At 43.3% G+C, this 13,367-nt stretch overlaps 1 protein-coding gene across 1 annotated transcript in view; it reads left to right on the top strand.

Moving 5' to 3' along the window:
* Window positions 1-13,367, top strand: part of ALDH2 (aldehyde dehydrogenase 2 family member) — a 246,488-nt gene that overhangs the window by 90,756 nt on the left and 142,365 nt on the right. Inside the window, exons 6-7 of the mRNA XM_078667437.1 lie at window positions 7,280-7,408; window positions 7,839-7,952. Coding sequence (XP_078523563.1) covers window positions 7,280-7,408; window positions 7,839-7,952 — 243 coding nt within the window. The remainder of the gene's footprint in view (window positions 1-7,279; window positions 7,409-7,838; window positions 7,953-13,367) is intronic.

Genomic DNA, 13,367 nt, shown 5'->3' with positions numbered 1-13,367 from the left:
CCTATTTCATATTGGACCAATTAGTCAGAACAGAAAGAGGGGGGAACTGGGTGAAAAAACTGAGAACCTTAGAATCTAGGTTCATTATCCAACTCCAGACTAAGACCCCAGGGGGGATTAACAATGAAGAAGAGATGTGGACTCCTATCTGAAAGATCAACATCCCTGTCCCTTTACCACATGAACATCCTAGAATCCTGAGAAAATAAATAAACTAAGAATAGAAAAACAAAGACAGCGTCTGCCCAATCCCCTTCTCTTTTGGGGGAAAATGAATGAAAAAAGTAATCAAAAATTAGGGAACAATCGGCAATGAATTTGCCTTTGTAATGAATACATAACATGGACAGTTTGAAATTAGCCCATTCAGGGCTTGATTGCATCAAACCTAAGAAAGGCAATGGTTCCGTCCATCCCAATAACGTGAACTATTCGACAAAACCCTAAAACGGGATCGTTACGGGTTTTGCGAAACAGCACTGTGAAAATAGACGGCCGACGAAAAAACAAAAAAATATATAACATTATGATTTACCATCCACATATATACATGAATGATAAAATGAATTTAGATTGTCTTAATTGTATGAATTATGTATATAGACATATCAATGGTTTGATATTATGGCACAGAGTGATATGTTTGTGATTAAGTAAATACAGCACTGACCCATTATAAGATGGCCGCCACAAGTAATGATGGAATTACTAGCCTTGTGCCGTTTTTTATGTTTATCCTTTTTAGAACATGTGACAGGTTGTCATCACGGATTTTATTTAAATCAAACATCAAAAAAATGCTGGTTTACACTGACGAAGGCGGCAGCGCCGAAACGCGTTTGTAACCTTGGCAATTATCTGCAATAGTCTTCTGCTATTAAACTTCTTGGTGAAACCACGCTACAGCGGCTTTGAGTGCTCTTTATTGGAAACGAGTCCCGAGGACTCTGTGTGTGTGTGTGTGTGTGTGTGTGTGTTGGGGGGTGTGTGTTGTGGGGGGTGTGTTGGGGGGGTGTGTTGGGGGGGGGTGTGTTGGGGGGTGTGTGTTGGGGGTGCCCGCACGTGGGCGGGACTATTCAGTGCTTATGATTTTGATGTGTATACCCCTGGAAGAGAACTAGGATTACAGGTAAGTAACTTATCCATAGTCAACTCCTAAGTTGCCATACATACTATACATAATCTACCATAGATACCAACCTGCATTACTTTGGTATCATTACATACCTGCTGTAATGATACTTGTGAAGTCCCGATTCTCAGTGTGTCTTCTATGTTCTATTGTGTTCTGCTACATCTATTAGTTCTAGTGTGGCTTGCACTGGCAATAACCTGTTTAGAATTAAAATGTATACCTTGTGCTGCAGTTTCTCCTTAACGAATTCAGAATGCATTCAACAACCAGATGCACTCTGATCTATGCTAAGGAGAGACACACTCCTGTGATTTCTGCCTCAAGACGAGAATAAAGAATTATTTGAAAACCTGGGACAATTCTCTTTGCTTCCTTCTAAACACCACAACATTACACTTGCCTACCTACCTGCCATACTTACCCTGCCTCCACAGTGACAATATCCTGCGCCTGTCCTGAGGTGGAGATTACATGAGAAGGCAGCAAGTTGTATTTGTCTTGAATAAAACAACATTGAAGAAGTCCTAAAACGCCTCCCAATTGAAATTGCCTTTTGTATTTACCGTATTTTGGCTATTTTCAGTGCTTGTTACTGTTCCTTCTGTCACTCTGCCTCACATTGGTTAACTCAAACCAGAAAGGCAGTGTGCTCCTATCCCTTTTCCAGAACTGCTGAGGCATGAGGCTTGTATTTCTGAAAGCATGCTATCTCTGTTGTAGAGACTTGCTTAATTTATCTAGCACACTGTGCTGAACAGATACAGAGAACTCTGGAGTTTCAAGTCCCACCTCCGGGTTCAGAAAGCCATTTGAGTGCGTCAGTTGGTGCGTTCATCCCATCAATTCTGCCTTCTAGTCACAAGATGGAACCAACAGCTACATCACATTTCTCTGTGAAATTGCTCCCATTACTGGAATAATAATTAGCTCTGAAACAGGAAAGCGGCCCCTCTACTCCAAGAAACAGGGTTCTTTGTACAGCAATGTAACAACAAGAAGAGATTTCTTGGAGGAATTAATATTCATACAAGTCACACTCCACTACTTTTACAACCAAATACTTCTCATTATTAGTCTTAAAAGGACCCAAGAGGCAATTATGCAAAATCTGTTTTAATAAAATATATGATAAAAACAATTATAGAAATCATCTTAATCCAGAAATTCAATAAAAATACCTTCCACAAATATTATTAAAATCTTATATCAATTGTTAGATGATGGCTGATCATTATTCCGTGCTCTCTGTCCTTACCTGGAAAGTTAATCTTTTGGGTGATAAAATAAAAGAGGTATTGTTCAACAATATCTAAAGAGACAAGCCCGGACTTAGTCCTCTTGCAGGAAACCCACTTGGTTGGAAACAAAAGTAAGGCCCTAAACAGATGGCGGTACAAGCTCCTTGTACTTGCTGACTACACTACTGGCTCGCGGGGTACAGGTATTTTGATTAGAAAAACCGTTCCTTTGATAGTTCATAATATATGGGCTGACCCAGCTGGGTGATTTACAGTGGTTGAGGCTCAGTGGGAGGGGAGAGCCCTCAATATAGTTTCAGTTTATTTGCCACCGGCGCTGGGTAGGGTGGCCTTGGTAGAGCTGGGCGCTAACTGATCTTCCAGATGGTGTTCTATTAATGGGGGGAGACTACAATATGACAATGAATGACGCAACTGATAGGCACCCAAAGCAGGGCAGGAGGACCAATGGGCTTATGGCAGACTTTACCATGTCACTGGGTCTTACAGATGTGGGACAGGGGTTACGGGGTGTTCCTATAGACTTTACATATTTCTCTAATGTGCATGGCAGCCTTTCCCGGATTGATTACTTTCTAACATACACAGCCTCGGTTGGTAACTTCAGGAGGCCTAGGACATATCCTAGTGGCCTATTGGATCACTCCCCAGTAGGAATAGACTTTACTCATGGGGAAAGGCAGCAGAGTCGAACTATAGTTATCAACCCATGGTTGCTCAAAATCCCAGATATTAGGGAGGAGCTCGGGGTGCAGACGGGATACTTTCTAGAAGAAAATGTGGGCTCAGAGTCGGCACAGACGATCTGGGAGGCTTACAAGGTGGTTTTGAAGGGATATGCCCTGTCGCTGAAGGTGAAATGTTGCAAAACGGTGGGAAATCTTAGAACAGCTTGAGGGCGCGCTTAAACAGCTTGAGGCGGAATATGCGATACATCCTTCGGATGGGGCACTCCATAGCCTGACGCTAAAGAAGGAAGAATACAAATTAAAGGCTCGAACATATGTTGGCTAAGCAGGCAGCTACCCATCATAGGCTGTATGAGCTTGGAGATAGGGCAGGAAAGACGCTGGCTTGGCTGAAAAGGAAGAAGCAAGGTGCTAGATGGGTGCCCCGATTGATGCTCCCAAGTGGGGAAGTTTGTTGCCGCCCGGGTGAAATAGCAGAGGCATTTGCTAACTATTTCGAAACAGTATACTTGCCCTCTGCCATATATACCGCAGAAGACTCACGTCAACTGCTGGCAGAATGTGATGTGCCGACTCTTTCAGACATGGATAGGGAGCTACTGGAGGAGGACATTTCCGGCGAGGAGCTACGGAAGGCCATTGGCCAAATAAAATGTGGAAAGGCGATGGGGCCCAATGGTACCCCGGTAGAATTTCTTAAGGCAGTGGCTTCCCAGGTGGCCCCACACTTGAGAGAGATGTATCAGGAAAGCTGGGAAAGGGGTGCCTTACTGCCAGATCAGCGACTGGCAAGCATTGTGGTGATACATAAAACTGGTAAACCAGTGGATGACTGTCGGTCTAACAGACCGATTTTATTGATTAATGTAGAGGCGAAGGTCTTGGCGAAGGTGCTTGACATGCGGCTGGGTACAGTGATATCCTCCCTTGTGCATCCGGACCAATCTGGATTTATGGCAGGGAGAAATATGGTTCTGAATATTCGTCGGCTTCATAACGTTCTGGCACGTCAGAGATGTATAGAAGAAGATGCAGTCATACTGTCCCTTGATGCCTCTATGGCGTTTGACGCGATCGATTGGCCATACATGTTTGAAGTTCTGGAAAGAGCAGGATTAGGCCCTAAATTCATATGGTGGGTACGGTTACTTTATACAGATTCTTGGGCAGGTCAGAGTGAACAACTACACATCTAGGCTGTTCTCCCTCCGCAGAGTCACAAGGCAGGGTTGCCTTTTGTCACCACTGCTGTTCTCGCTTATGCTAGAGCCCTTGGCGGCCTGGGTACGCCGTGATGTGATGATAAAGGGTCTACGGAGGTCCCAAGACTGTGAAGATAGAATATCACTCTATGCAGATGATATATTGTTGTATCTTACAAACCCATACAGGTCCATCCATATGGTCCTCCATATTTTCACAAACTTTGGGAAATATTCAGGGTACGCTATTAATTGGGGCAAGTCTGTGTTGTATATGCTACATGGACAGACCCCACGTCTTCCAAAAGACTGCGCTTTAATGGTCTCGGATCAAGCTTTTAGATACCTGGGAACTTTTGCCACGCCAGATCCGGACCTCTTTCACAGTCGCAATTTAGCACCTTTGTTGACACGGTTGCGGGCTGACATCCAACATTGGAGATCTTTGCCACTGTCACTGGTGGGCCGTGCTGCTCTTTTTAAGATGCTCGCCCTTCTGCGGTTTCTCTATATTCTACAGAATTGTCCGTATAAAGTTCCAGATGCCTATTTTACGGCAGTGGAGGGTGAAGTGCGTACGTTACTATGGGATGGGAAAGCTCCGAGGATTGCACTTCAGAAATTGATGAAGGGATGGTATGATGGGGGCATTGCATTACCTGACATATGGCTCTACTATTGGGCCTCGCAACTGGTGACTGTGAACAGGTGGATGTACGCCCAGCCGGATGATCCGGCATGTGCTTTGGATAGATAACAGATGGACAGATTTGGATACCTTGGTACACTTTATTCTAGTACTAGGAAGACTCATTTCGTAGGTCCCACCCAACATACACTGCAGGTATGGAAATTAGTTAATTCTCGTTTGGGGTGGACGGGCAGGCTTACCAAAATGACGCCGCTGTGGTATTCCCAGAAGCTAGGTATGCTTTGCCAATACTCTGGATTCGATAAATGGGATATGATTGGTATCTCAAAGATTGGTTGGTGACTTGGTTAAAAAAGGTAAAATCCTTCGGTTTGAAGAGCTCCGGAAGGCATACCGGTTGGCGCCCAGTGAGGTCTTTCGCTATTTACAAATACGGCATGCTTTGATGACGGCGTTTCCTAGCTGTGTAGATATACCGGAGTCATCCCCTCTGGAGGACCGTCTGTTGGATGGGCAGCTGCACACTAAGGCAACCTCCCTCACTTACAAGAAACATAGTAATAATATGTCTGACTCCTTCGAGAAGCATACAAAAAAGTGGTAAGAGGACTTGGAGACAATTGAGGAAGAGGATTGGAGGCAGACGATAATGTCATCCAGAGAGGCTGCCATCATGCTTAGATTCCGCCTTATTCAACTCCGTATTTTCCACCGTTCATATCTGACTGGGGTCACTCTTGCGAGGATTGGGTCTAGGCCAGACTATCTTTGTCTAAGGGGATGCCGGCAGTCGGCCACATTTTACCACATGATATGGGAATGCCCGATGGTACAGAACCGTTGGGATAGAATTACGACGCACATGCATTCTGCGCTGGGGTAGCCGCTCACTTTGACGCCACGACTGGGCCCGCTCAACATATGGTAAACGACTGACCATGCGGAGATAAAACAGCAGTTTGTAACGCTAGGTTCCACACTATTTAAGAGGGAAATTGCCTGGGGATGGGGAGGAATACGACCACCTGCAGTAGCGGTTTGGCAGAGGGAGCTAGATAGATGCAGGATTGCTGAGAAAGAAGTGTTTATTGCAAGGGGGTGCCCGAAGAAGTGGGACAGGAAATGGTCCAAATGGAACATGTATAGGGGGGACATCTGTGAATCACCCGTGGTGGAATTGGAGGTGCGAAGGGATAGGGAGCGAAATGTGTAGTATGTGAGTCGAACTGAACTTGATTCCTAATGTGACACTAAATGTAACTTGCATTGTGAATTGTATAAGTAGCAGTGGATTAGTCTGTCATTTTTTCAAATACAAATATTTAAAAAAATATTTTATCAAGAGACATCGCTTCATTTTTTTTTTTTTCGACTGCGAACGCAAGGAACAAATGGGATGCAGGAACGAGTGGTACGAGAAAACACCACAACAGAGGATAATGGGATTGGTGTGGTATTAACTTCCAGTGACGCCTGAAGGGCTGGTTAGTCCCCCAACTCTATATCCCGGAATCAGATCTTTGAGTTTTAATTTTAATAGAGGATTCTTTTAATGCGTTTCAGCAACCATACTGGTAGACCCATCGGAACTTCGCCTTTGAGCATAGGAGCCCGAGACCATGCACCCATGAAACATTCCTGTAATAATCAGTTAGGATTTTAACGGTATCGGAAGGTCAGGCCTCCAGTATCCATGTAAGCACCACCATACTAACAAGAGTTTTATGTTTATTACGACCTGGCTGTTTGAAAATGAATAGTATGTCTCACTCGTACTACAATTACAAAAAGTTGGTGAATATTATATACCTGACTAGAGAGAGAAAAAATGTTGTGTTCCTGAAGAAGGTGGTTTTCAACTGTTATTCACCGAAACACGTTGACGCTCTTACATTGTTAAATTTGAGGAACAACAAACTATTTTACATAAAGAGCTTTTAGATATTACAGATAGTTGATTCCTTCAAATTAACTAGCATTTGTATGACAAATTTGTATGTCTTGTTTGTGATGTCTCTTGATGTAAGATTTTAACAATATCTGTGGATTTTTTTTAAAATTAAATATCTGGATTAAGATGATTTCTATAATTGTTTTTATCATATGTTTTATTAAAACAGATTTTGCATAATTGCCTTTTGGGTCCTTTTAAGACTGATAGGGAGAAGTATTTGGTTGTGAAAGTAGTGGAGTGTGACTTGTTTGACTATTAATTCCTCCAAGAAATCTTTTCTCATTGTTAAATTGGAATACTAATTACCCATACGATTATATTTATTTGTGATTTACATGTTTCTTTCAAATATGTTTTTATTACTACTCTGTGTTTTGTTTTTTTGCAGTGGAACTTTCCGTTATTAATGCTAGCCTGGAAATTTGGACCAGCTTTAGCCACTGGGAATGTGATTGTGATGAAGGTGGCAGAACAAACACCACTTAGTGCGCTCCATGTGGCCAGCCTTGTCAAAGAGGTAGGGGGACTTTGCTCCGAGTCAGGCCTTGTAAAATGATGTGGCTAAAGGGAACTTTGATGATGGAAGTATACAGTGCCTTTTGTATGATCAGCATCATCACATTGGTTAGGGGCATGTGAAGTTCACAAAGCATATGTATATCTTCCAATGCAAAAATAGCATTTCTCATGTATGCATGTACATGTTATATTTTTGATAAGCTAGAAATAGTGCTTATGTTGTATTGGATTGTCACTCCTAAGCTAGCATCTTTTGTTGGGTCTGGAAGGTGCGCAGGACATTTTATGTTGGTAATCCGTTTTTTTATTCGGTGGTCAGGCTGCCGGATGTTTTGAAAGATCCATGCTCTTCAGCAACAGGCAGCCACATTGTGTACCTGTAATTTCTCAAATAACCCATGTTGGCTTTGTTTGTTGCCGCTCTTCAGGCAGGATTCCCTCCCGGCGTTGTCAATATCATTCCCGGCATGGGGCCCACGGCAGGCGCTGCAATTTCCAATCACATGGATGTGGATAAGGTTGCTTTCACAGGCTCGACTGAGGTAAGCTTGCACGCAACATTTGGCTGTGAAATGAATTATTATTTATAGCAGCACAAGATGACTGTCCCAAGGGAGATGCTATAAAAAAGGATTTGAAAAGTATTAACGTTTATGATCTCATCTTACTTAGTAATATACCCACACACGATAACTTCCAAATGATAGGATGCACTCCCATGCATTAATGAAGGCTCCCTGCTATCCAAACGTTAGTTGAAATAGAAACTAAACAGGACTGTATCAATGGCAAGGAAACTTTTAGGACCGTACGCCTTCCATTTCTTGTTGGGCTTTAATGAGCACATTAAACTCATACTGGTGGGCTTTTCCAGTGCTTGTTGAATTGGTTATATTTGAGATCATTCCACCTAGGTTGCGTCCCTTTCTAGTTTAACTGTTTATTCCTTGTAACAAGGTAGGATTCATCCAGGTTAAGGTTAATATGTAGTATTTATTCAGCCCCAACCAACAGTCGGCTAACAACTGACAAATATGGAACTTTCACATTAGATGAACATAGGTGAAAGATGGTTCCAAGCTCTAAGTTCTAGCATGGAACCAGACCACCACACAGAGACAGGTCATCACACTTCTCCCTCATAAACACTAAACAGGTTTACATGTCCAGCAATAAAATAAGCAAAAGAAACATATGAAGAAACAATAGAAAGAGTTCCTAAACGTAATCACGCAAGTGAACAGGCGGCCTGCGTACTCTCACACTCTAACGAGAAGAATCTGTATACAAATCTGGAACAACAATATTATCTGCACATTTCCCTTTTCCTCCAAAATGAGAAACACGACTATTATTCCAGATACGACCATCCTCCGTCTTTAAAGCAATTTTGAAAATCTTTACAATGGTTCTAGGAACAGAAAACTTTGACCAATTTTGACAACCCACAGGAGCCCTAATCTTTACCTCTTCCCCCACCTTGAATTTAGATTCTTTTGCAGAGTTCCTCCTATCTACATAAATCTTCCTTTGCCTCTGTAGTTTCAATTCCCTTTCTCTCCATGCACCCACATCATTATTTTTTACACCCTTGTCTGCTGCCATCCAGGCAGGACATAAACAAGTATTTGGTGCCCTACCCTTGAAGAGTTCAAACGGAGTCTTTCCTGTAGTTGAGTGTGGAGAGAATCGATAAGCAGAAATTCTGTTCTGTAACTCCCTTCTCCAGTCCAAATTGTTAACCCTTGCCAACTGAATGCTTTCCTTCAAAGTCTTGTTAAGTCTCTCCAAAGCACCATTTGCCTCAGGATGATACAAAGAAATCCTCTTGTGAACTATACAACGCCTACTGAGAATAATCCTCAACTTTCCCAGAACAAAACTGTGGCCCATTGTCAGAAAGAATAGAGTTCGGGTAACTCTCGCGCTTAAAGACAGACTCCAAGAAAGAAATAACAGAATCACTTGTAATCTCCCTCACCAAACTAACTTCCACCCATCTTGAATACAAGTCCAACAAAACCAACATAAACGGAGTTTGATGCTCACCATGTAACGGCCCCACAATATCAACTGCAATCTCATCCCAGGGGGACCTAGGCAACCTCCTACAAACCATTGGGGAAAACCTAGTTTTCAAAACTTTATCACTAGCCTGACAAGAAGAGCAATCCCTAACTGTACGTTCCACCAACAAATCAATCCCTGGCCACCAGAAATTCATTCGTATGCGTTCTTTCGTCTTAGAAATGCCCAAGTGTCCTTCATGAGCCATGTCCACCAGAACACTTCTGAGATTAACAGGTGGGACTAATCTAGTACCTCTCATAAGCAAACCATCCACCACTGCTAACTCATCAGCAACCATTGACCAAGGTTTCTTTAGAGAACGAGACCTATTTCCTTCCAACAATTTAATGACCTCCTTTAATTCCTCATCCTTGCTCAACTCTTCTTTCCAAGCATCTTCCTTCACCGCACCCAAAGTAACGTCACACACCTTTAATTCACACTCAAAATCCTCCACCAAAGCTTCATCAACATTTTCCACGACGTTCACCAACCTTGACAGACAATCAGCCGAGACATTAGATTTCCCTGGAATATACTCAAACCTGAACACAAACTCCTGCAAAGAAATTACCCACCTCCTAATTCTCGCCGAGATTGAGTCCAACCCCTTCTTTTCAAACACCTCCTTTAGTGGCTTGTGATCAGATCTGATGGTAAAGGAGGAACCCCAAACAAACTTCCTGAATTTATCCTCGTCGCCAGTGTAACAAGGTAGGATTCATCCAGGTTAAGGTTAACATGTAGTATTTATTCAGCCCCAACCAACAGTCAGCTAACAACTGACAAATATGGAACTTTCACATTAGATGAACATTGGTGAAAGATGGTTCCAAGCTCTAAGTTCTAGCATGGAACCAGACCACCACACAGAGACAGGTCATTACATTCCTCTCATTGTGAATATCCCCAGTCTGCATCAGGAACATTTTCTTTGCAATTTACTTGTGCGCTGGAAGGTGGAGTCGTGCAGCTTTGCTTAGAGTCTATCCTGCCCTGGAAATGACATTGAGCTAAATATAGCTGCTACTATTGTGCACTTACATCTGTTTATTATTTTTCCTCCCCTTCCGACGAAGATCTGGAACTCTCTCCCACTTTTTTCTGCCATTTTACAGAACTTACTGTGCCAAAATCTTTATAGTGTACAAGAGGCATATGTGCCCCCATACAACTACAGTACAAATAAGAATGGTCTGAGTGTAACAAATGTAATATACATATACATACAAATTCAAATATAACCATGTTCACCTAGAAAGTTTTAACCAATCAAAAGAAACAATTTAATTTTTTGTATTTCTTTCCGGCGTTTTATTCAGTCATTACCAAAGTTGTGTTGAGCAATTTATGTTAAAGACATGTAATTGTTTCGTCATTACATTCTGTATTCGGAATCGGTGCTCTCAGTGAAAAGGGAAGGGTAGGTGAGTACGTGAGGGGGACAGAGTAAAGGTGTTGTGACATAAATAGTTGCATCCAAGTTAAAAATGAAAAAAACCTCTACAACCAAGCTAATGGACAAAGGTTCCCAGTTTTACATCACACATAGATTTATGAGAATATATCTCTTAATTGGCTCCTATGGTGTGTCAAGGAAAAACAGCGTATTTCTACGTTTCGACCCCTGATACGCAAGAAGGGTGATTCACAGCCTCATGTTGGGGTCTTCGTCAGGAAGAGGAAAGAGAGCCTATAGGGTAAGTAAATACATAATTCAGAATTTTACAAGCGTGAACAGGCATGGAGATAATTGTAAAAATGGTGATGTGGGTGGTTACCTACATCAGCCGACGGTCATTGAATGTGCCGTCTGCAGGGGGGGCTTTCAAATGCTCCGGTAGAACTGTAATACAATAAAGCAGGTGCCATCAGGGCCCTATCTTTTGCTAAATCAAAGGTAATATCGGGGGCAGGTAAGTGGAGGAACTTACTTGATGTGCCGGCGGTGACTAGGCACAGGTAGATCTATCCTCGATGGGGGTATGTCTGAAATCAGAAGGGGAGGCTATTTAAAACCATGGAGTTGCCGAAATGGTAAATCAGGACTACAGCTAATTTGTACTGGAGACCGGTAATACAAAAATTACCTTACAGGGTTGGATTGTCACTTCCACCCTGCTCTCCCAAACGCGTGTTCACTCGCGGTGGGGTTCTCAGTGCCAGTGCGTTTTACTGAAAATAAAGCGGAACTGAATTAGGATTACTCGATCCGCTAGTCCGGAATCGCAATGGGTATAGCCAGCCTAGCGGTGTGAACTGTACATACCTTCTTGAGTTCAGGCGCGCGTCAGCGCTGTTACTTCACGGCAGCCTGCATCCGAAGAGACTCGCGGTGCAGGCGCTCAATGCCAGTGAAGGCTAGATGCAGAGGGGGCTCGGCCCGGCGGTCCAATGGGATCAAGCCTGGGTTCGCGCGTTCACTGAGGCTCACTTAAAGGGATAGTGTCCCTTTATGGAGGCGGGGGCCGGCTGTTAATCATCCGATCGAGGGCAAACATCACAGGGGAGTCACAAATCGTGTCGCAGGGTGAACCTGGTTTAAGAGGGTGTAAGGTAGTGACTCGAGCATGCTGTCTGGACTTATATTGTTTATGGCCAGTCACGGGGCATGCCGGCTGCAAAAACAGCGTCTGATATTTACACAATAGATCTCCAAACATTGGTCCCACCAAGATAACAAATTAACATGTCTAAGACCAGACATTATGGACACAGATATTCTTGGTTGGAAAGCATCTATACATAAACTTTTATGGACCCCTCCCCCGGGGAAGCCGGTGGTGATACAAAGTGATACATTTCCAAATTAACATGTCTAGGGCCAGACATTATGTACACAGATAGCACCTATATATATATATTTTTACTGGACCCCTCCCCGGGGCCAGGGAGAAGCCGGTGGTAATACAATGTGATGAATATCCACAGATTCATAGCAGCATATCAAGAAGTTTGACAAATTATGGTATGTATTCCTCATAGATGCTCTCAGAACTGTTCTGTGTAATGTCATGTATTTTACTAAAGGTGTACTACCTAGTATGGGTTTAGGGGAGACAAAAGGCATTATTCCCAAGGTCTTATTCGGGATTCAGTCCCGCCATCTGCGAGAAACTAGCCTCCAGTTCATTAAGTCCCTTGGAAATGGTTTGAAACTTCTGCATCCATTTGCATTCCCTTGTGTCCAAAGCGGCCGGGGGATGGTTTGCATGGGCAAACGCAGCAAAAAGCAAAGAACCGCATTTGCCCATGCAACCTGATGTACATTGGGCAAACGCAGCAAAAAGCAAAGAACCGCATCTTCCAACACTGCAGCAGGATTCGCTGTGCAACCTTAGGGGCCCCTTTGGTGGAGCACTTCACTGAGAAAAACCATCCCCCAGAATCCATTCGCTGGCTGATAATTGAAAAGATCACCCTCGGCCCCCGGGGCGGCAATCTGGCGGCCGCTTTGGACACAAGGGAATGCAAATGGATGCAGAAGTTTCAAACCATTTCCAAGGGACTTAATGAACTGGAGGCTAGTTTCTCGCAGATGGCGGGACTGAATCCCGAATAAGACCTTGGGAATAATGCCTTTTGTCTCCCCTAAACCCATACTAGGTAGTACACCTTTAGTAAAATACATGACATTACACAGAACAGTTCTGAGAGCATCTATGAGGAATACATACCATAATTTGTCAAACTTCTTGATATGCTGCTATGAATCTGTGGATATTCATCACATTGTATTACCACCGGCTTCTCCCTGGCCCCGGGGAGGGGTCCAGTAAAAATATATATATAGGTGCTATCTGTGTACATAATGTCTGGCCCTAGACATGTTAATTTGGAAATGTATCACTTTGTATCACCACCGGCTTCCCCGGGGGAGGGGTCCA

Source organism: Lissotriton helveticus, chromosome 11 (assembly GCF_964261635.1).
Source record: "Lissotriton helveticus chromosome 11, aLisHel1.1, whole genome shotgun sequence".
In the NCBI taxonomy this organism is placed as follows: Eukaryota; Metazoa; Chordata; class Amphibia; order Caudata; family Salamandridae; genus Lissotriton; species Lissotriton helveticus.
Note: the sequence above shows the minus strand (reverse complement) of the source record. Positions and strands in the feature narration are given on the sequence as shown.